The 24233-nt window shown below is 35.9% G+C and overlaps 1 protein-coding gene across 34 annotated transcripts in view; it reads left to right on the forward strand.

Moving 5' to 3' along the window:
- MPDZ (multiple PDZ domain crumbs cell polarity complex component) overlaps positions 1-24233 on the forward strand; it is a 176497-nt gene that overhangs the window by 120286 nt on the left and 31978 nt on the right. For 14 of the 34 annotated variants that reach the window (XM_034967135.3, XM_034967137.3, XM_057298754.2 and 11 more), the window contains 6 exons: positions 3709-3801; positions 11155-11332; positions 14204-14314; positions 18280-18378; positions 21686-21848; positions 23682-23878. In XM_034967135.3, coding sequence (XP_034823026.1) covers positions 3709-3801; positions 11155-11332; positions 14204-14314; positions 18280-18378; positions 21686-21848; positions 23682-23878 — 841 coding nt within the window. The remainder of the gene's footprint in view (positions 1-3708; positions 3802-11154; positions 11333-14203; positions 14315-18279; positions 18379-21685; positions 21849-23681; positions 23879-24233) is intronic. The other 20 variants (XM_034967150.4, XM_034967155.4, XM_063594025.1 and 17 more) reach the window with 2 other exon arrangements.

Genomic DNA, 24233 nt, shown 5'->3' on the forward strand with positions numbered 1-24233 from the left:
GTTTTCTTTTTTCTTAGGAAAGGCAGGAACTGGGTTTTGATGCTGCTGCTGACTGAGTCAAGATCAGGGAGAGAAATAATGTCAAACTGCTTTTCCATGAAGAATGTACCATTTTACACTCTCAGTTGTGGGCCTGTGTTTTTCAGTTGTGCTGGCAACTGACTACCAAATTTCTTGTAAGCATGTGGTAGAGCAGAAATGGCCTTGCAAGCACTCTGAGGTCTTCTCAGAAGAGAGTTCTACCATTCTTTTTTTTTTTTGAGACGGAGTTTCACTCTTGTTGCCCAGGCAGTGCAGTGCAATGGTGCGATTTTGGCTTACTGAGACCTCTGCCTCCTGGGTTCAAGTGATTCTTCTGCCTCGGCCTCCTGAGTAGCTGGGATTACAGGTGTCCACCACCATGACCAGCTAATTTTTTGTACTTTTAGTAGAGATGAGGTTTCACCATGTTGGCCAGGCTGGTCTTGAACTCCTGACCTCAGGTGATCCACCAGCCTCGGCCTCCCAAAGTGCTGGGATTATAAGCATGAGCCACCATGCCTGGTCGAGTTGTACCATTCTTTAGAGGATGTCAGAACATCCCAGAACACCACGGTCTCCAGTGACCTTGCATTCATTGTGATCTTGCTTCACTGATTCCTCTGCACATTACAGATGACTACAGAATACAGAAAGTGTCAGGGAAGGGGAAGGTATGTTATTTGTTTAATAAAGGGAAGGAATGGCATGGTCCTTGGGGCCTCATGAATATTATGGGAAAAGGAGTATAATTGTCCCTCATTATCTGTTGGGGATTGGTTTCAGGACTCCCCATGGATACCAAAATCCACAGATGCTCAATCCCTTATATAAAAGGGTGTAGTATTCGCACATAACCTATGCACATTCTCCCGTATAGTTTAAATCATCTCTAGATTCCTTATAATACCTAATACAATGTAAAAGCTATGTAAGTACCTGTTTTATATATATATATATATATATATAATTTTAATAATGACAAGAAAAAAAGTCTGCTCATGTTTTTTGCAGATGCAACCATCTATTTTTTTCCCAAATATTTTTGGTCTGCTGTTGGTTTAATCCATGGATGTTGGACCCAAGGATACGAGGGATAGGGGAGACACCTGTATTTACTTTACACTTACAAAGCTCAGCCACACTCCAAGATTTCCATTGTAGGGTTAATGGCATGAGTTGGTTATAGTTTCCTGGTGCTTCCTGTCAAACTGGTAAAATCAATTATTTCAATGTCCCTCTGAAATATTGTGTCAAATGACTTACTTAAAGAATACACCAGGTAACATCTGAGTCCTGTTAAGTTCTACGGCCTTAAAATACTCAAAAGTTATTAGAAAGAAAGCCACTTTGAGCACTGTGCTTCCTCCAAGCACAGACAAGAGAATGGCCTGGATTGTCCTGTGCTGTGACTAGCTGCTTCACTGCAGAGAAAGTATATTTTCTGTGGACATCAGAATGCTTAAAATAGAACAAATGGATATGCATTTTTGGTGGAACAATCTGCAGCAGAGAAAGGTTAAGTAACTTTCCTGCAGCTAATTAATGCCAGAGCCAAGTGTAGAATGTAAGCATACTCCATGTTCTTACCATTGGAAGCAAGGAAGGAATTGCACAAGTCTACGAAGCATGTGCCATATAAAAATATGTGGCAGCATAGCATGAAAGTTAAGAACTCAAGTTTTATGGTAAGATGGCCTCAATCCAAATCTCACCTATGCTGTCTGCCAGTGTCTTTCTCATCATGTGTCTTTCTCACCATGTGACTTTCTGCCAGTTACTTTACCTGGTACATATTTGCAGATATAAAGAGATCTACTTATTATAGTTGATAACATTTTTGTTGGTATTCAGTGGTTTAACACAGTGGAAAAGCAGTTGATTGACTTCTTTCTTGGCTGAGTGCATGCAGGAAGACATGACACTTGAGTCCCTGAAACCACACACTAAGATGAGTAAACAATAATCAGCACCTATAGAGGAGCATATATGGGGTTTGCCAGAGGATTCAAGATTATAGAATCATCTGAAGAGACTGGGGTCCTTGTATTGGATTATTCAGGATATTTATCTTCTTGTACCTAAAAAGGAAGAAGCAAGATGCATTGTGGCTACAGTGTTTCTGAATAGCTCCCACTGCTTAGGCTTTAGGGCTAAGGACCTCCCCCCATCCCCTGCCTGTCACTGAATATTTTAAGGACTGTTTCTAAGTTCTAATTCTTGTCTGTCTTCTAACTCTGCTTTCTTCATCATACTCTGTCCTGTTGTATTTCCAGGTTAGGGCTAATTTTTACCTCTCTGCCTTGCATCCTCTGGACAAAGATTTCACTTTTACTATTTCTCTGTCAACTCTTTGACATCGTTTTTAGGATCTCCCTCTTGGAGCTCTTCCCACCAGTCCTACCCTAGTGTCAGACTTAGACTCTAGGAGCCCTACCCTCATTCAAGGCTTTATTCTTTAATTGCACAGGAGGGAAATTCAAACACAAAACCAATGGGTAGGACCTATAGCAAGTAGATTTTATTCTAATAGCTTAAAAACAAAAACTTAACATTCAGGTCCAAGAAAGAATGAGATGTTCTTGGAGAGCCTGGACATTTGCTTGCCAGAAATGTTGCAAAGTGCATTCAAGCTCAGATGGATGACTGGATTAGATGACTTCTGATCTTTAATTCAACATATTGTATCAGTTGAGACAGTTCAGTATTCCTGTCAGGGGAGAATGGCTGTAAGTTTACATACTTTCTTTTGATTCTTCAGTTTCTGTAAATATCAACTGAAAACATTTATTGAATCAGAATTTTTATAGCCTTCTCTGCTTTAAGAGGAATATGTGGACATGTTTCTTTAGAAATCCAATTTTTACCAACAGCCAAGGCACAGGCCATAATCAGTTTAACCATTCTCTATTGTCCTCTGAGCCTCATTTATTGATACAAAGTATTCCTTTGGACTAACAAAATATTTCTTGATGTTGTTATTATTGTACAGTTTTCTTTACAGTCAATCAGTAGACTGGACACATTTTGTTACATGCCTGGCATTTGGCAAAATCTAAATTGCTACATAAACGGAAGGTGACCTTGAACACAGACGCGTTGTAAACTGCTTCTTCCATTAAGAAGTATTCTGTGCCAGGTTCCTCTGGATGGGGTGAAGCTGGACCAAAGCCTTTCACTTAATTTTTCAAAAATGGAAAGAAAATCATTGGTCCATCCTTAGGAAGCAGAGATACTAAACTCTTGGCAAACTTGATTAGAAATTCATTCAGTACAAGGTTCAGGGCTGTGCATACATGCTTAAAACCTACAGGGTGCTTCTAGCTTCCTGCACATTATAGGAATTTAAGACATGCTTGTTCAATGGGTTTTCTTTACAAACTTGGTATTTATCCTATTTTCCCCATTCCTTTCCTTTATGCTCCTATGTCTCATCAGGGAAAAAACAGACTAGACAAGAGTCTTAGTGTTCAGCTCTACGCTATGGTACGTTGATTCTAAAGCAAGGTTTTAATTTTGTTTGGTTACGTTTTTCTTCCCCCCGATGTAAAAATATTTTATACTTATGGCCATGTATGGTGAAAACATAAAACAGTCCTGCATTTTTAGCTAAATCAATAGTAGAGTACATATAATCTTGCATATTTTTACTAGGATTTTGGGGTACTCATTGTGTAATTCTTTAACCAGAGACATTCCAGAATTACCAGAGCGAGAAGAGGGAGAGGGTGAAGAAAGCGAACTTCAAAACACAGCATATAGCAATTGGAATCAGCCCAGGCGGTAAGGACTATTTCTGTCTTCTGTCCTCTCAATGGATATATAGTGTTTAAAGATAAGCAGGTGTGGTTTCAAGTACTGGATTACAACTTGCTTCTTGTTATATCGGGTGAGTTGTTTACTACTTCTAACCCATCATTTTTTAATGTATACAGTGGAGAGAATAATGTGTATCACACAGGGTTAAAACTAACAGATATGGAGATATCTGGCACATAGTAGGGACTAAATTAAAGAAAATTATTCATAGGTAGTTGGAATGGATAATACATTCTGTAGAGTTTTATCTTAGGTATACCAAAAAGTATTCATTTAAATTTTACCTAGCATTTGTAGAAACTAGATAGGCAAACATATATATTCAAAACATGTGTGTGTGTGTGTGTGTGTGTGTGTGTGTAAAAGTACCCTCGTAGCCTTGTTACCACAGGCTGAGTTTATCCTAAGTCATAATCTGTCTAGCACCAGTTTCATGTATAATAGATAAGATGACATCCTCAAATATACTTAGATGTATCACGTGCATCACTAAAACATACTGATGTGTTTATGCTGAGTAAAATCAACTTTAGTTTAATAGGAATTTACTGAGTCCTGATTATGGACCTAGACTTAAAGCCAATGATTTTGTGAATAACAAGGAAATAAATAGAAGATGCAAATCCTGCCTCAAGGAACCTCTAATGTACTTGGCTGGGCAAGATGTAGAGACACATGAAACAATTTAAGAACACAAGATATTTCACCTTAAGAGTAAAACATAGGTAATCAGTGGACATCCACCCCAAACAGACCTAAAGGTCACCATCACAATGTGATGCTTTGTGTTCAGTAAACATTAATATTTGTTACATAGTGAATAAATAAAATGCTCAAGAGAAGAATTTGTAATATTCGTAAATGCCAGTGCAATTTAATGACGTCCCCTGCCCACCAGTGATAACCTGCAGCCATCACATTTAAATATTTTTAAAATATAAAAAACACTATTTTATGTTGCTTTCAAAGAAGCAGCATGTATTTCCAGCCATCTAACATGAATTTCTTATTTGAATTTCATGAAAAGTCGCTTAACTCACTTAAAAAATCCCAAGCTCTCTATAGTGCTGCCTACATTGAGAACAGGGTATAAGTGCTAGATCTGTGGCAGAAAATATATTCTGAGGTGTTAAGTGTCTTATTTATTTGTGGATAGAGGTAGAAATAAGTTAAATGAAACTGTTTTGTAGCAGGTAGTCATAGTGATAAACTTGAATTTTTTAGGAGGACAGTAATCACAGGAAAAAAAGATAGGTTGGTCCGTTTTAGTAACAATATTATGAGAGGAAAAGTAGATTTTAGAAGGTGATATAGTTTGGCTCTGTGTCCCCACCCAAATCTCATCTTGTAGCTCCCGTAATTCCCACATGTTGTGGAAGGGGCCCTGTGGGAGATTGAATATGGGGGCAGGTCTTTCCCATGCTGTTCTCCTGATAGTAAATGGGCCTCAGGAGACCTGATGGTTTTAAAAACGGGAGTTGCCCTGCACAAGCTCTTTTATTTGCCTGCTGCCATCCACATAAGATGTGACTTGCTCCTCCTTGCGTCTGTCATGATTGTGAGGCTTCCCCAGCCATGTGGAACTGTAAGTACAATAAACCTCCTTCTTTTGTAAATTGCCCAGTCTCCGGTATTTCTTTATCAGCAGCATGAAAAAGGATTAATACAGAAGGCAGTATGCAAAATGGTTGGTGTCAGTAAGAGCCATGTTAGAATTTTGGCTCTGATACTTTCTAAGACAAGTTTCTTAATCTCTGCTAGGTCTCTGCTACTTTATCTGTAAAATGAGGTTAATAATAGAATCTTTTGAATTTGGGGGAAAATTCAGTGTCATCTAAAATCCTTAGCAGAGTGCCTGGCACATAGTGAGTCAGTGGTTGGCTTTGTCTGTATTGATAAAATATTTGTCACTGGTACCTAAGCAAAGAGAAAGCCTTTGACACAGAAATCATGAAATTTTCTTATGAGAAAGAAGAACATAACTTCTGGACTGGAAAATTTTTATGCTTTTAACCTTCATGCAATCCTAAGATAGCTCTAAAGGTGCTAACAACCTTACGTGAAGAATACCTCCAAAGATTCCATAAATCCTTCTAAGAAGGTACTCTGTACTCACTAGTGTAGTGGTTCCCCTAGATTCACTAAGCTACTTCTAGGGGAAGTTCATAGAACATGAGAAGAAAGCTTAATGGAGTAACCAGAGCTTTTAATAAATTAGGAGTTAGTGTTGTGAACATGGTTCATAGCATTGAAAACATGATGGGACAGTCATTCATGAAATCAACAAAAATGTACTTTGTATGAAAATAGAGAATTTTTAGCAAAATACAAATTTTAAGATTATAAAATAGGCTGTATTTTATTTTGCATGTGATTTTCATTTTACACAATTGATATACTACTACATGTATTATTTTCCATTTTGCTTAATTTTTCTCTCAATTCTTGACGTTTTGTAAATCTATCAAGCTTGATACTTAAAGATCTAATTCATTCAATTTAGTTGTTGTGTTGCATTTCAATATGTGAATATACCATAGTTTATTCATTGTCAGATTCATATTAGATAGTTAATAGTTATTTGCTATTATAATAATTCTGTTCAGTAAATATATTTATTTCTTTATACTTACACATGAAAATTTATCTAGGGAATATATCCAGAAGTGGAATTGGAATTGCTGGCCTGTAAGTTTATATGCATTTTTTACTTTCAGTTGCCAAATTGCTTTTTAAGGTTGCTATACCAATTATTATTATTATTTTTCTGAGACAGAGTCTCACTCTGTTGCCAGGCTGGAATGCAGTGGCACGATCCTGGCTCACTGCAACCTCTGCCTCCCAGGTTAGAGCGAATTCTCCTGCCTCAGCCTCCTAAGTAGGTGGGACTACAGGTGCGCACCACCATGCCCAGCTAGTTTTTGTATTTTTAGTAAAGATGGGGTTTCACCGTGTTGGCCAAGATGGTCTCGATTTCTTGACCTCATGATCCACCTGCCTTGGCTTCCCAAAGTGCTGGGATTACAGGCGTGAGCTACCACACCTGGCTGCTATACCAATTTTTATTTCTATTTCCAATATATGAACGTTCCCTTTTCCCCACATTCTTGTTACCACATCATATGATCATTTTTTAAAAAGTTTTTTGTCAATCTAATGGGTGGAAAATGGTACTCTTTCTTAATAAACAAGGTGTGGTGGGTATAACAGGATTGATCAGATAGGGTGAACATTTGCTCATTTGTTGTATGGATTGAGTTTCAGTTTCATATCTTGCTTTCATTACTGCAGTAATCATCACCTTCATCACCACCACAACCACCACCATCATAACTACTAATAAAAGATTTATCGATTGCTTATTATGTGCCAAAGCTTTTGTTTTGGACTCTACATGTATTAATTAATCCTCACAGAAACTCTGTGTAGAGACTCTTGTTGGATGTATTTCACAGCTGAGGAAAGTAAGACAGAGACTAAGTAAATGCCCTGTGTCACATAATCATTAAGTAGCAAAAGAGCAGGACTGGAACCCAGAGACTCAGTTCACAGCTCAGGCAATCTGGCCTCAGAGCTGTGTTTTACCTGTGTCTTCCTGAATTTCATTCTTTTTAAACCTATGTATAAAACTCAAATAGGCTGCCTTTTTTTTCCCTACATAACGATCTCTGAAGTGAACATATTCTGTAGTTTCTTTTCTAGGCCTCCTTTTTCTTTCACTGTGTTTCTATTGTCTGTTCAGTGAATAAATGAGTCTGGTTTCTCATTACTGTGTCATTTTGGCAGTTCTGTCTTTGATTACCTTCTTCATTGTTTTAAGGATTTACAACCTTTACTTCCAGGGAGGGTATTTTGCTATCTGTGCCAAACCCTATGAGAGCAAAGGTGCTATTATCCAAAGGTTACTTAACCTCTCTGTGTCTCTTCTCTTCTTTGTAAAATGGGGCCAGTAAGAATGTCTACCTTATAGGTATGATGTGAAAATTAAATGAAAGTATATGTAACTTACTCAGAGAATAATACTGAGGACATGGTAAAACCCTTAATAAACATTTGCTGTTACTTATGTTTTTTGTATTACTCAAGAAGTCATAAGAATCACTTTCTAATTTGCACCAAACATAAAGAGCCCTTGAAGACATTTTCTTTCCTTCTTTCTTTTTTATTTTATTTTATTTTTTATTCTTAAGAAAAGAGTTAAGGAGTCCTACCTATGTATTCTGGGTTGTTAAATATTTACACTTGTGGCTGAACTTACTATATGTAAAATGTACTATATGTACAATGGCTAAACTTACTAACTCATTTGCCACTTTGCCTTAGGAACTGCTTTAAGAAAACAGGGAGGGGACAGTTGTGGTGGCTCATGCCTATAATCTCAGCACTTAGGGAGGCTGAGATGGGAAGATTACTTGAGCTTAGGAGTTCCTGAGCCCAGGACATTGAGGTTGAAAGTCAAGGCTGCAGTGGACTATGATCATGCCACTGCACTCCAGACTGGCCTGCAGAATGAGACCCTGTCTCAAAACAAAAACAAAAACAAACAAAAATAGGGAAGGATGGTGGATGTTGGTTCTTTTCTGTCACAGAATTTCTGGAGTAAGAGAAAACAATGAATAGGATTTTAACTAGTTTATTCACAAAAATTTTATAAGATCAAGGATCATGGTAAGGTCGTTTCAAACTAAACAGGTAGAGTTTCTAGAGTTATAGATTTGCAGTCAAGAAAAAGAGTTACTGGCCAAAGGAAGATGTGCCTCAGTGTCTGCTTTCATTTCAGCTGGTTCCCATCCTTTCCTCTTTGTGGTGCTCTTTCATCCCCAGCCTCTTCTTACCTCAATCATTTTGCAGGAGTCCTTACTTCAACCTTTCCTCTTCTCTAGGAACTCCTTAAATGTCAGTGTTGAAGACATGTTTGACAATGCTGTCTTATCCTACTTAATGTCCAACATTGTCTTCCTTTGTGCAGCATGGAGCAGATTGCAGGGTCTCATCATCTCCTTAAAGTTCTGTTTCGTCGATTTTCCTCCAACACCCTGAACTCTGACTCATCTAGGCCAAAGACCTCACTCACTGCAAATCACCTTACTCTTTCTTACATCCTGCTTTTTCACAAGATGTATGTGCTTTAAATATACTCATAGCTCTTACAGCTATTTGCAGTTATTACATATGAATTCATGTCTTTATTTTGTGGGTATAGGAAATGTATTCAAGACAGAGGAATTAGCAAGCACCGAGGCCCCAAGGCGGGAGCATACCAGATGAACTTAAGGAATAGTAAGGAGATGATGTGGTAGCTAGAGTGGAGAGAGGAAAGTACAGAGCCCATGGCAGGTATATCAGTCGGTTTTCATGCTGCTGATATAGACATACCCCGAGACTGGGGAATTTACAAAAGAAAGAGGTTTACTGGACTCACAGTTCCACGTGACTTGGGAGGCCTCACAATCATGGTGGAAGGTGAAAGACACATCTCACATGGTGGCAGACAAGAGAAGAGAGCTTGTACTGGGAAACTCCCCTTTATAAAACTATCAGATCTCATGAGACTTATTCACTATCATGAGAAAAGCACAGGAAAGACCTGCCCCCATGATTCAATTACCTCCCACCAGGTCCCACCAACAATACATGGGAATTGTGGGAGCTACAGTTTAAATTGAGATTTGGGTGAGGACACAGCCAAACCATATCAGCAGGGGAGGTTAGGGAGGTAGTGAGAGAATCATATCCTGTAGGATTTTGGCAGTCACTGCTCTTCGTGTCCTGACTGTTAGTGACCAGGTCTGCCTTGGCAAGAATGACTTCTCCTTCTACAGAGGTGAGTTTGTGACATAGTGTGTGCAGGAGTGTTCTTTCCCTTGATTTGGTTGCTAAGCTTAGAAGCTACTATCTGTTTAGCAGTAGCTGAATTTTTTGATTACTTAATATATGTAATACTAAGATCCTGTAAAATCATCCTTTTACACTGGTATGTGCCACAGCCTGGAGTATGAGTCCAGTTTTACTTATAACAAATCATTTTCAGAAATACATTAATATCAGATTCTATAAGACACATAATTGAGAAGGTATTTTAAACTATCTTGTTTTACTACTAGTAAAACCTTAATAAATTGAGCAAAGTAATATTTGTAAAAATTAACATATATGACATTTTATTCCATTGTGTTAAAATATTTTTATTATTATTTTAAGCCATCCTAACCATTTTTAAGTGTACAGTTCAGTGGCATAAGTACATTCACATTGCTCTGCAGTCACCACCACCGTCTAGCTACAGAACTTTTTTCATCTTGCAAAACTGTAATTCCATACCCATTAAGCAATAACTCCCCTTTCTTCTCTCTTCCCATCCCAGGCAACCACAATTCTACTTTCTGTCTCTATGAATTTGGTACCTCTAGGTACCTTATATGAGTGAAATTAAATGACATTTGTCCTTTATTTTACTTAGATGACTTAACTTCACTTAGCATAATGTCTTCAAGGTTTATTCATATTATGGTATGTTTCAGAATTTCCTTCTTTTTAAAGGATGAATAATATTGAATGTATATAGTATTTTATCTACTCATTTCTTGATAGATAATTGGTTTGCTTCTACCTCTTGGCTATTGTGAACATGGATGTATAAATATTTCTTTGAGATCCTGCTTTGAATTATTTTGGGTATAATACCCACAAGTGGAATTGCTGAATCATATGATAATTCTATTTTTAATTTTTTGAGGAACCTATATACTCTTTTCCATAGCAGCTACACCATTTTACATTTCTACCAACAGTACACAAGGGTTTCACATGCTCTGCATTCTTGTTAATTTGTGTGTGTGTGTGTGTGTGTGTGTGTGTGTGTGTTTTTAGTAGGTAGTAGCCATCCTGTTGGATGTGAGATGGTATCTTACTGTGCTTTTGATTTGTATTTCCATAATATTTAGTGATGTTAAACATCTTTTCATGTGCTTATTGGTCATTTATGTATCTTCAAGACACTTGCCCATGTTTTATACCACTTGTTTTTTTGTTGTTGTTGAGTTTTAGAAGTTCCCTTTGTATTCAGCTTGTGAATCTCTTATCAGATATGTTATTAGCAGATACTTTTTTCCTTTCTGTTGGTTGCCTTTTTACTCTATTGAGAGTATCATTTGATGAACAGAAGTTTTTAATTTTGATAAAGTACATTTTATCTATTTTTTCTTTTGTTCTCTGTGCCTTTGGTGTTATATATAAGAAATCATTGCCAAATTCAGCATCATGAAGCTTTACCCTTATGATTTTTCCTAAGAGTTGAAAATTTTATTTATTTTTTAGGGTGGAACTCTGGAGAGAACCAAGCAAATCCTTAGGCATCAGCATTGTTGGTGGACGAGGGATGGGGAGTCGGCTAAGCAATGGAGAAGTGATGAGGGGCATTTTCATCAAACATGTTCTGGAAGATAGTCCAGCTGGCAAAAATGGAACCTTGAAACCTGGAGATAGAATCGTAGAGGTACCCTCTAGTGAGCTTTCTGTGCTAAAATTTGTTTGTTTTGTTTTATTTATTTATTTTTTAATTTTATTATTATTATACTTTAAGTTTTAGGGTACATGTGCTAAAATTTTTCACCTGCTCCATCCTTTGTACCAAGGGAATTGTCATCTTCATACTAGTTACTCAACCCAGCATTCGAGTAAAATGTGTGTGTGGATAAATTATTTCTTTCTTATTTGTTTATTTTCATACGTAATTTTCTCTTATGTATATAATGACAGATTATATGTTTTGATATAGAGACTGATGTTTGGAGATAAAGCCAACCATTTAAAAAAAATTGGCTCCAAGGTAAAATAATTATGTTCTGTTTGAAAGAACAAAGCACAATTCTCAGGGAAAAATTTTGAATTAAGATTACATTAGACATACAATGTATGTATATGTACACATACAAAATGTAGATATAATTAAGTTAATGAGATTTTATTTCAATAAGTACTTTATTATCATTTCATTGCAGATAAACTTTGTTGGATGAGTTTTTTTTTTTCCAAGTGAGTCTTTTTTAGTAAAATATTTAATGCTGACACCTCAGTTACCTTTCATGTAAATCCTTCTCAGTCGAAGCCAGGATCTCGCTCCTTTTCAGTGCTGTGTTCATTCATCAATGAAGGCTCTGTATGTGTGCCTGTGTGCATGTGTGTGCACATGTATGTGCATTTTGTTATGTGTTAGAAGCATGTCAAGTTGTGTGTAATCTCTTAATTCAAAGCAAAGTTCAATATTTTAAATAGACTCTCCTCTCATAAGTCGCTCACTCATTTACTCAACAAATATTCCTGGAACAGCTGTTGCATTCCAGGTGCTATAACAGGCTCTGGGCATCCCACAGTAAACAAGGCACTGTGCCTGCCTGCCAAGTGGGACAGACTTGACAAGTAATCAAGTCACTTCAGAACAGTGTGATAAATTATTTCATTGGGATAAGCATAATTTTATTTAGAAGGATAGAGAAAGGAGTACCTGACCCAGATTTTCTGAGTTTTCAGGATTTACAGAGTAGACTAAAAGAGACAACTTGCAAATAAAGACAATTTTATTACCACTGTAATGACCATGATATTTACTTTATACAAGTGACTCTCATTTTCTAAACCCATATAACTTACACACTGGAAGACTTTGTTTAGAAGAAGATTATAACATATCAACCATGACTTTAAATGAACGTTTTGATGATTGATTGATTCCTTCATTGACTGGCTGTCTTTGAGAGCCTTAGACGGAAGACGATTGGGACCTGAGCGAAAACAGGGACCATGTCCTTTTTTTTTTTTGATGACCGTTTATAAGGAAGAATGATAGGCTTTTTCTCTCTCCTGCATTCTTTCATTAGATGATACCTTAGACCCCTTTTAACGAACTCCTTTATTTAGGACACTACCTAAAATTTCAAATTTTGGATTGTCACTAAGAAGTTTATTTTATGCATACCTCTCTATTAAATACCTTTGACCTAAATAGCAAAAGAGATTTTTTTTTTTTTTGTAGACAAGAATGGTCATAATTTGCTCTCAAATGTTGTTTAAATATATTTAAAAAGTTAAAGTTCACCTTTGAAATGGAAAAGAAAGAACTTTTTGTGCATTTTAAAATACTGTATGCAATTTAGCAATGATTTGTGCCATATTGCAAGGGCTTTTCTAGTATGTAGGAAGCCTCAGTCCTCTGTAATCCTGAGGATTCTAAAGCGTGTCTCTGCTAAGAGTTTCTCAAAATGTATATAGACTAGGTGAGTGCAGATCTGCAAATTATTCCATTCTGAGAATGGAATACTTTGGTCTTGAGCAAAGATAATTAACATCCTTTTAAATTTTTCCACGAATGGAATATATAGTAGACATATGGTAGACGTGAATACTGACTTTTGTTCTACAAAAAAGTTAGAAGCTATTTTAATATGCACTGAAAAAAATATTGTCATCTAAGTATCAACCTGAGGGAGGTTTTTATCTAAATCTATATAATTCTTTTAAAGATGATAATGTTCTATGCAAAGATCTAATAATGTTCTTTTCTAGAGTTGTGTCCACTCTGGGTTTACTCTTTTGTTGTATATATCATAACATGGTAATTGGAAATGATAAAATGATGCTAACATCCTATAGTTTTCTGACAGAATTAGCATTTGGCCTTTTAAACTATTTTCCTTCTTATTCATAAAGTGTGTAAGCTGAGTTGATCAATACTCAGGCAAACCATGATCAATAAAATTTACAAAATAACTTTCATTGTCAAACTATATAAGAATTACTAACAAATAAACACAATTTCTTAGCTTCCAGCTCCTATCATATCTACTGCAAGGATTCTTTTGCAAAACTAACCTTACCATTATCTGATTTTTCTGGATATCAGAATTTTGTTTTGAACTTCAAGCTTCCCTGTACAGAGAAAATTATACAAGGCATCACCCCTTACTTCCCAAACCACCCTATAGTCAATTAGAAGAAAATTAGTACAGTGACTTTCATGATGAAGACAGTGCTGCTAGATAGTTCCCTCATATAATTTTGTTAATGATACTGATTTTTTTAATTTAAAGGAGCAGCTGAGCAATGTAAGGAGTGCAGAAGCAGAGCCTTCATTTCAATTGATTATGACTTGAACTGATTATTGGAGACAGAGATATGTGTCCAAAGCAAGGGACCACAAGTCTGCTGGACAGACAGAAAGTTCTGCAGCTTCACATGTAGTCTCAATTATTTTTGATATTAAAACAGATTTTCTAGGAGTCTAACCAAGTATCCCTAAAACTCCATATCCACACATTTTTTTGTTGTTCTATAGATTCTTGAAATGTTAAGCTGAGGCCTTCCATTGCAGGTGGATGGAATGGACCTCAGAGATGCAAGCCATGAACAAGCTGTGGAAGCCATTCGGAAAGCAGGCAACCCTGTAGTCTTTATGGTACAGAGCATTATAAACAGACCAAGGGTAAGCGAACACAAAGGGCAAGGTAGGCATATCCAAACAGTGTTCAACTTGGAATCTAATGTATCAAGGGCCAAGTTGTCTGTATGAGCAAAGATAGTGATTTTTCAAATCTCAGAAGACTTGTTAGAAGTTTGTTTTGCTTTCTCAGAAATTGAGTTATCCTGGAAATCCCTTCCACCGTGTTTAATAAAGACTTTTGAGGTCTGTTGAATATACACAGAAGTAGATTTATCAGTATCTCTAGGTATCTAGATGGTTAATTATTAGTATTCATTTTAATCACAAAATACACAAGTTATTAAAAGGAATGTGGCATCATAATTCAGGTTAATCATCTGTGATCTCTAGTGGAGCCCCTTAGAAACCAAAGAAATGACATTTTCTTGAAATTTATTCTCTAGACAGAATCTCCTACTTATGCAATCCCATAATCATCTGTGAATGATCGTTCATGTATTTGTGTATCCCACTGAACGTTAAATTTGCTCAGGGCAGATTTGGTATGTTTACAAGTGATTTCATCATTGCTGTACTCTAGCCACATCACTGTATAGCTCTTCATCACTGTGTAGCTGTTGGTGGACAGAAACCTACCAACCCGTTTTGCCATCAGTCACCACAGGTAAAATAGCATTAAAAAACATTTTAGAAAATGTAAGTTACATTTAATGAATGTTGTTAGCAAAGATACAGAGCGAGGCTTTGGATTTGTTATGACTTGATGCTGAAGATGAAAATTATGCCAAGAGTTTAAAACTGTTTTTTCAACTCCTTCTTTATGCCTCATGAAAAAAAAAAAATTCACATGCAGCAGTTATTAAGTATTTTGGATTCACATGAAACATACACATCCATTCAAAAATTGCATACCATTTCCTAGATGTCCTGAAGCACTTACAGACTCCTTTTTTGGATTTAAGTTAACAACCCCCATCATAGTGATTCTCTTTGAATTTCCTGCTTACTAGTTTTTAGGGTTGGTTGTCTTTAAAACAAAAATATCAACATATGTGAGGGAAGTTGAACGCATCGTCTAAAACTTAAAATATTTAATTTTATCTGTAAAATGTATTTAATTTTAACTTCTAAAGTTAAGAATTTAAGATATAAGGGCTCAGTTTAACTTGTGAAATTAAGAATTTAAGATGTTAAGGTTCAAATGATGAAAATAACCAACAGCTCTTTAGATGAGCTCTGTCAAAGTAACTTATCAATATTCTGTGCCATGGACGGTAAAGTGACCAGATTTATTTTAATGGCCCTTCCTTCTGTTGTGAAGACAGGTGTAACTGTGGTCTGGGTTTACTGTAAAGAGTGAATCTAGTAGTTTTTAATGTAAGCACTTCAACATCTGCAATTTTTAATCATTCAGTTGTTTATTGTTAGGTAATAATTATCCATTCAGAAAGAAAATTTGCCAAATGGTAGGGCTGCATCATGCTGCATTCTTTACAAAGCTATTCCATTTTTTTAAATAACTATAAATCCTTTTACATTTATTCCCATTTGTGTGTTAAACATAGACACAGCATAATAATGTTAAATGGGTGTTTAAGTTAAAGCTATTTTTTGTGTGTGTGGGTGGATTTTAGTCCTTTTTTTGTTTTATTTATAATTTACAATTTTTACATCGTTTGGGACAATACTATAAATTGCTGAATAGTGATTCTCAATATTGCTTTAAAAACTTAAAACTACAAATATTCCTTTCAATGTCAGGTACATTTTCCAATGAGCCGGGAAGATCTTGTCTCATACACCTGGAAAATACTCTTATTTTGCTCTCTGAGGTATAATGATACCTGATTTTACAGCAATTGTTCCAGGATAAATCTTGTTATGAATGACATGTTTAGTCAAGTCATACTTATTTTGCTTTAGAAAATTAAAGTTAATTTTGCATTTAAAATGAGATATGTTTTGTTTCAATGATTTACTTCCTTATGGAAATAATTAGGTCTCCAGTAATCTAAAAGGAACAATCACAAATGCACATACTTAAAAGTCTCTTACTGGTAATTGTGTTATCTGTAGATATAGGATAAAGCTCCTAGGAAATCTTAAACATAAGCTGAAAAACCAGTGAGTTGCTTTGGCCCTTAGGCTCTTCAAGAATCAGAAATTTCCAGAACTAGCCCTGGTAATTTCACCAGTATGACCCTTCACAGAATTCAGTCTGACCATATTTTCTCACTGAAAGGGGGGCGCCATTTAGAATGGGCCAGAGAATGTTTTTGTCTTCCCTGTGCTTCTTCGTTGTTAATATTTCTGCTTTTCTCAGCCCCTGGGACTATAAACAGAAGTTTCATCATTGGTTTTTTAATAAGAAATAGTCTGTTTCTAAATATCTTTTCCTAATAATAGAGTAATCTACCATTTCGTCTGCTGTGCCTATGCTATACTTTTACACTTTGCTATCAGGGCCAAATTCTAATCCTCTGAGATCTGCAAATTAAAAAGAAAGCAAAAGTAATAAAAATTTAAAAACTAGAGCTTTCTTTAAATTTGTTGCTAGTTTTGTTTTCTGATGTTCTACAGAATTATACAGGACACTGAAAGTCCAATGTATGGAGATTAGAAATAATCTCCACCTTCCATAGCATTGAATTATTTTGCCTAGGATATATTTGTCACCTCTGCCTAGTCATTTCTTCCACGTTAATAAATGGTCATGTGCCTTGGTATTTGTGATCTTCTCTTTTGTAAAGCAGGAGTTGACATTTTAAACTGAAAAGCAGGGAGAAAGTTGAGATGAGCAGAAATGTCATTGTGCCCATTTCTTTTTCCTGTCTTCCCTCTGTAGGAAAAACATTGCAAGAAGAGCAGATTGAAAGGGTAATGTGGCATAAGCTTTAGTGCAGGCATACTGAGGATAGAGTCTTTCCAGAGTGTTCTCTCATACAGCGTGGTGTCACATGACAACCTCTCCCTATACTTGATGCCTGCCAGTGGGGCTTTTTTATAGAGAAAAGTAACACAAACATTTAATTGGAGCCAAAATGAATTTTAAATGTCTGCAATTTCCCCTGAAAGATATAGTCAATAAAAGAAAAAGATAGCGGGTGTGAAAAGAAGGAGAAGAATTTATTGTGCTAAGGAAATTACTTTTTTTTTTAAACTATGAAAATGCTAAATTCTATCTGGCAGTCATCCTGACTTTAATATGTATTTTCAACTCTAACAGTCTGGCTCAGGGCTTATTACTGGCAAGCCACAAAACCTCTGAGAAACACTCTAAGGCAGGACTTCAAATATTATCTAAAGCCTCATAAATTCTCTGGTAATATGGGCAATTTTATAGGAAATTTATGTAAAACATGAATCTCCATGTTTCTACCTCCACAAAAACTGGGCAGAAATAGAGAACACCACTCTACAGGAGTTCATTTTTTAATAAATTACTGTTTTTTTAATTTAAAAAATACAATTGCTCTGAAGCACTTTAATATCAAGTCAAAATATGGAAAGTTTCCTTACTAGGATGCAAAATAAAAGAATAATGAAGGTTGCCAATGAACTAGCAGACCAGTTTATAATTTGCATTCTAGACAGATTATTTTTAAAAAATTAGCTTTTAGATGTAGATAAAAAATTTTGTGGTTTTAATTTTGAACATGTTTACTGGTATTCATAAAACATGTATTAATATATAAGATGGGCAAAATATATGTGCCTCTGTTAGTAATACTGAAGACATTGAGCAAAAATAAAAGAAATTTGGGATCAGTTTGACAACTAGTTTCCTTAGTGGTTTGTGGCCTGATTTAGACTCAGGTATAGATTCAGGTCATTAGAGACAAATCTTTAGTTTCAGACTGTTTTAAGATGTTGCTATTAATGACTGGATCTGATAGGCTCTAGTTTCACACAGGCAGTTCTTTAAATCGGTATGTACTTTGCTTTTAAAACTGAGTTGTTTTCAATACATTTCCTTTGCGTTCAGCGCCTCTTATGTTTCCTTTTAGAAATCCCCTTTGCCTTCCTTGCTGCACAACCTTTACCCTAAGTACAACTGCAGCAGCACTAACCCATTTGCTGACTCTCTACAAATCAACGCCGACAAGGTTGGATAATGCCCATTGTCTTGCTGTTGGTTGCCTTTTGCAAATGTTTTGTTCTTTGTTACTACTGTGTCTTTGTCCCAGTTCACTATTTGCTACATTTGGGCAGGGAAAAAAAAACAAAAAAACAAAGCTGTTTGGAGTGGGCATGCAGATCCTTTCTTAAGCACATTTTCCTGCCAGAGAATATTTATTTTTATTGCTGAAATTAAATGGCCCTTCTGAAGAGTAAGGGAGAATCATGAGTCCAGTGCCTTTCTTTCATTTTGGTGTCATTTAAAATTTCTGATATTTAAATTTTTGTTAGTTGCCAAATGTATGATACTTTCACACATAATTTCTTTAAAACCATGTGTTAATTTAAATCCTTTTCATACTTCTACAAGGTGATCATAAAAGCTCTTCCATGAGTTAATCACTGCACAAATAATTGTGTATGTGTACATGCGGGAGTCTGTTGAATATTCATGAAGCATGCCCATGTAATTGCCTGAATCAGGAAACGTAACTGTTTCAGTGCTCGTAAATCTATACTTGGATCTTCTCATTTTCTGATGAAATTATAAAACCAAAATCGAAACACAAATTTATAAGAATTTATATACCATAATTTGATCATGAAAAGGAAGAAAGCCATCAACAATTTTTTTCAGGAAACACTTTATGAATATTCATCAGACTTCCATGTTATTGTAACAAATACCGTGTTATTGATATGGATAACCAAAGATGCTATATCTGAAGGAATATGTTTTCTATTGCTATAGGAATTACTGAATTCAAGTAGAATTATCTTCCATTGTTCCCCAACTAACCCTTTTGCTCCCACACCTTTTAAGGTTTGTGTCAGTGTGGAATTTTCGTATGTGGGTGTGTTACAGTGTGCTTTATGTGTGTGCTGTACTTGATGTATACATACACGGCATGGAGTGATCTCAAGTATACACTGCATTTTTGACAAGGAAGGCTAAACAATCTTTGTTAAAGAGCTATGTTTTCATAAATAAATTTTAAAAAGTGTCACTAACGAGGCAGATACATGATCTTGATGAGAATGAGGGTGTCAGGGATATGAAAACATAACACCTGATTGCCCCTCAAGTAAATAGAGGCTTATATTGGTTTTATTAGTCAGGTAGGTTAGGGCACCATTTTGATTTACTCACAGTATGAAAATGTTGTGCCTGAGATCCCAGACAATTTTTCAGATAAGCAGGTTTTGTTTGTTTGTTTGTTCTTAAAATAACAGCTCAGAAAAATTATGCAGCAAGATCTATAAAATGTCATCTATAGATTTGTTAAAATTATGGGAAGTTTAAACTAGCTTTTGTTTTACCTTTTAAAAATGGAATGGACTTAATCAATGCTTGATAAAATTTTACAGAGAAGTAAATTTTTTTTAGCCAGAAAAATTCTGAAGTACATACCTTGCTCCTCTTTACTATGATACTGAAACTTGATTGGACCAAATGAGGGTTTTATGTGTGTGTGTTTGTTCATTTTTATTGGTATATTATTAATTTGAGACATTTATGGCACAGCATTTGGGAAGATAACAAGGGTTCCATTTACATTAGTAACTTTTATCTGTTTGTCCAATGACATATAGACTGAACATTTCAATACAGCAGATTCTGTAATCTGACACTTACGCCCTTAAATCTCTATCAGTCAGCTCTTTGCTTTGCCAGAAAATTGAGTGCTTTCTGAATCAACAAAGAAAGGTCGCATTCCGTCTCAAATAGTTCTAGTGTTACATATATTTTTAGGTATTCTAATTCGTGGCACCAATTAATAATTTCTAAGTATTTGTGCGTGTTTATCATTTAATGTATCCTTACAAGAAGTCAGTTTTTTTAAAAAAATCATAATATTTTTCTGGATATAAACATATATAATAAAACATTGTATCAGAGGAATTCTTATGCAGTAAAAAAGTAAAATAAAGATATATAGGAAAACTATAGGTTCAAGGTATCAGGGACAACTTCATACCGAGGTTAGATCTTTAGCTGGATGTTCCTGACCTTTGAGTTTGGTACTGTCTTATTTATGCAAGTTGGAGGAGACAACATGATATAATGGAAAGTGCACTGGATTAAGAGTTAAGCAAAAAGAAGTCTAGTACCACTGTTTGATTCGAAACAAAAACTTTCATTTCTTGTAGCCTCAGGTTCCAAAGGTTTATTCATCTGCAAAATGAATAAAATGAACTCAGGAACTTAAAGACCTTTCAAACTCTAACATTGTTTGATCATCTGTAACATTAGGTTAGTGCAAAAGTAATTGGAGTTTTAATGGCAAAAACTGCAATTATTTTTGCAATATAAGAACTTGATGATGCCAAGTACTTTTTTTTTTTTTTTTTTTCGAAATAGGACCTATGACCCTAAGTGACAGCCAGTATGCCATGCTTTGGCTTTCTATTAAGGAGTCTCCTGTGTTTCCTCATTTATCTTGTGATCTGCCTTGGCAAGGGAAAGCTGGTGTTGTCCTTAAAACCATGCCTCTCACATCCGAGTGTGTGCTCTGTGCTAACAAACTGGCTCTCTGGTAGACAAGCCTGCATGTGTGATACTTGCTGTCCTGGATTTGTTAAGAGAATCATATGGAGAGAGGATTCAGGTAGCAATAAATAATTATTTATATTTAGTCTCACTAATAAGCTTTGAAGGGCAACTTCTTTGTTAATTTTTTTTCTGCAGTTTCTTGGCAGATTTTTCTAGATGCCTCAAATCTTACCCAGACCCAAAAGTTACAACTTTTGAATGACATTTTTTTCTAGAAGGGAAAGTTTGTACAATTTTCTACCAAGTCATTTAAGACTTCAAATTCATTAATTCATTGGCTTAAAATAGCAAATAAAAGTTTAGTGAATTATTCTCTGATACTACTTGGTTTGATATATTTAAACTTTACCTGAATCCCATCTAATATTTCATATCTATCTATCTATATATATACATAGATATATATGGAAATAAGAATATCATGTCAAAAACAAAGACTGGCTTTAAAACATCAAACAAATAATGGAAAGCTCATATATATATATGTATATATATAAAATATATAAAATATTTAACAATCTGAGCCTTCCATTATTTGTTAGGTATTATATATATATATGAGCTTTCCATTATTTGTTAGATATTTTATATATATATATTATATACATATATGAGCTTTCCATTATTTGTTAGATATTTTAAAGCCAGTCTTTGTTTTTGACAGTATACTCTTATTTCTTCTTCTTGAAGTTTTCTTCCTTAGACTGTACAAACCCACTGCATTCTTTTTGTTCCCACAGGCACCCAGTCAGTCAGAGTCAGAGCCAGAGAAGGCTCCATTGTGCAGTGTGCCCCCACCCCCTCCTTCAGCCTTTGCCGAAATGGGTAGTGATCACACACAGTCATCTGCAAGCAAAATCTCACAAGATGTGGACAAAGAGGATGAGTTTGGTTACAGCTGGAGTAAGTTGTGTTTTTGTGATGCATTTAATTGTAAGAGGTATTAAAATAGCTCTGAGTTTCTCAAGGATTTCGCCCTGGATAAGCAAGTATGTTGCAGCTTTGTGATATATACTGCAATTCTGTGTGGAAAGAAATAGTGTTTGTTTTGCTTGAATACAGCATACATTCCTGAGGCATGAAATCATGCTCTTCCTTTCCTTTAAAAGTGCTGTTAAAGCTCACTCTGCCTTTTGTATGAGAATTAATAAGGACAGGGCACTCTCTCAGAAGCTAGTATTGGATCAGCCACTCTGTGTCTCAAACAAGTCACCACCCCTTTCTGGGCATCAGATTCCTCATGTGAATGAGGATATTCTGGTTGTTGATATCACACCTTGAACTTCTGGTGTATTTTCTATACCAGAATGGTGACATAGTATAATTGTGGAGATAAAAACTTTAGGCATTGACTAAGCTGTTTAACTGTCTCTAAGCTTTAGCCTAGTGGTTATCTCTCTTTTTAAAATGGAGTTCTCCGCTCAGGTTGCTAACATTCAATTAGATAGTGCCAAGAGTGCTAAGCACAGTGCCTGGCGCCCAGCAGTCTTTCATAGGCAGCTGTTATTAGGACCAATAGGGAGTCTCTGTTTTCTAAGGAAATACCATTGTGCAGGAAAATATTTAAAATTTAGCCCAAAGTTATCAATGTCATTGTTTTAAAAAGTTTTATTTTAAAAATCGAATTATTTCCTTTAAGAAAGCTGTAGTACATCTTTTTAGGAAGTACAGAACATAAAAGTTGTGCTGCTGTATTGTGGAAGGAGTCAGGAAATAGTTTATGAAATTGATGCAGTTAAGAATCAATGTAGAATGCATGGCATTGGCCCATTAGCCATATAATAACGTTTTCTAAGATGACTGGTAAAGTTTGTAGTTTTCTCAGTCTGTTCTCAGTGACACTAGAGCATATTGCTAACAATCAATGTGGTCAGAATGTACTCTGGAGGAAAACGTGAACTGAAATGTTTCGGTTTTCTGTTATGAAGCCACCCCAAAATGTAATGGCATGAAACAATAATTCATTATTAATCTATCAAAGGGCAGTGGGTGACTGGGCCCAGCTGGGCTGGACTTCCAAGACAGCTCATTTACTTGGTTGTCAAGTAGTGCTGGCTGTTGGCTGGTCGCTCATCTGTGGCTGTGCACTGGAGCACCTGCGTGAGGCGTCAGCCCTCTTAGATTAAAGAGGGTGCACAATAACCATCACCTCTTGAATATGTGGGGTAGGAGATGTAAATGGTCTCATCTAATTAGGACGTGTGTCCCGAAGCTGGGATACATATATCAAGTTGTCCTGGCCTAATAGCTCTGTGCAATAAGAAAGCTCATTCTCTTCATTTTGCATATATCTATCAAGCAACTGCCCAACATGATGTGATACACAACGTTGAAATTCCCGTGGGAGAAAAGCTCCCACTGATCAGTGAACACAGATATTCTGGATGCCTTAGTTCTGTTCTCCTCTGCAAATGATCAAGTTTCTGGTTTAATCATAGTCTTTTGAGAGTTTGTAAAATGAATTACTTCTCTTTGGTATAACCACTCCAAGGTGAACTGATTAATCAGACATTGTGCTCTCTGCACCCTAGATGCAAAGAAATTCCTCAAAGTTTGGGTCCTCCAGGAAACCAGTCCTGATGCCCAAGTGCCTAGTCTATTTAGCTTTTAACTGTCAAAGAGTACATTTTGGTATAAAATCTGTCCTTTTGAGGTAAAACTAAATAGCTTTCCACAGTAAAGCATTTGACTGTAAATTAACTGTAAATATGTATTTGTTGTTGTTGTTGTATGTAGAAAATATCAGAGAGCGTTATGGAACCCTAACAGGCGAGCTGCATATGATTGAACTGGAGAAAGGTCATAGTGGTTTGGGCCTAAGTCTTGCTGGGAACAAAGACCGATCCAGGATGAGTGTCTTCATAGTGGGTATTGATCCAAATGGAGCTGCAGGAAAAGATGGTCGATTGCAAATTGCAGATGAGCTTCTAGAGGTAAGTTTTTGTGGAAAATTTTGAATTTATTCTTGTTTTATAAGGGTAATGGAACTGTCAGTTTCCAGAAGATCACCCATACCTTATAGTGACTGAGAAAGCCATTGCTTGCTTAATAAAATAGATGCATTGCAGCAAATCTGGCTCTAAACCAAATTTCTACTAAGTAGAGTCCATGTTCCCATTAACTTCCATTAAAAGGTCATGACTGTGTAGCACCAGAAACAATTTTTGCCCCAAGATAGTAATAAAGCTTACACTTCAAAAGCCTTTGTTTTGTGTGCTGCATTTTTATTAGGAGTTTTTGAAAAGCCAAGTGACCAGTCATTCCCCAGAGGCTGACCCACTGGACATT

Source organism: Pan paniscus, chromosome 11 (assembly GCF_029289425.2).
Source record: "Pan paniscus chromosome 11, NHGRI_mPanPan1-v2.0_pri, whole genome shotgun sequence".
Lineage (NCBI taxonomy): Eukaryota > Metazoa > Chordata > Mammalia > Primates > Hominidae > Pan > Pan paniscus.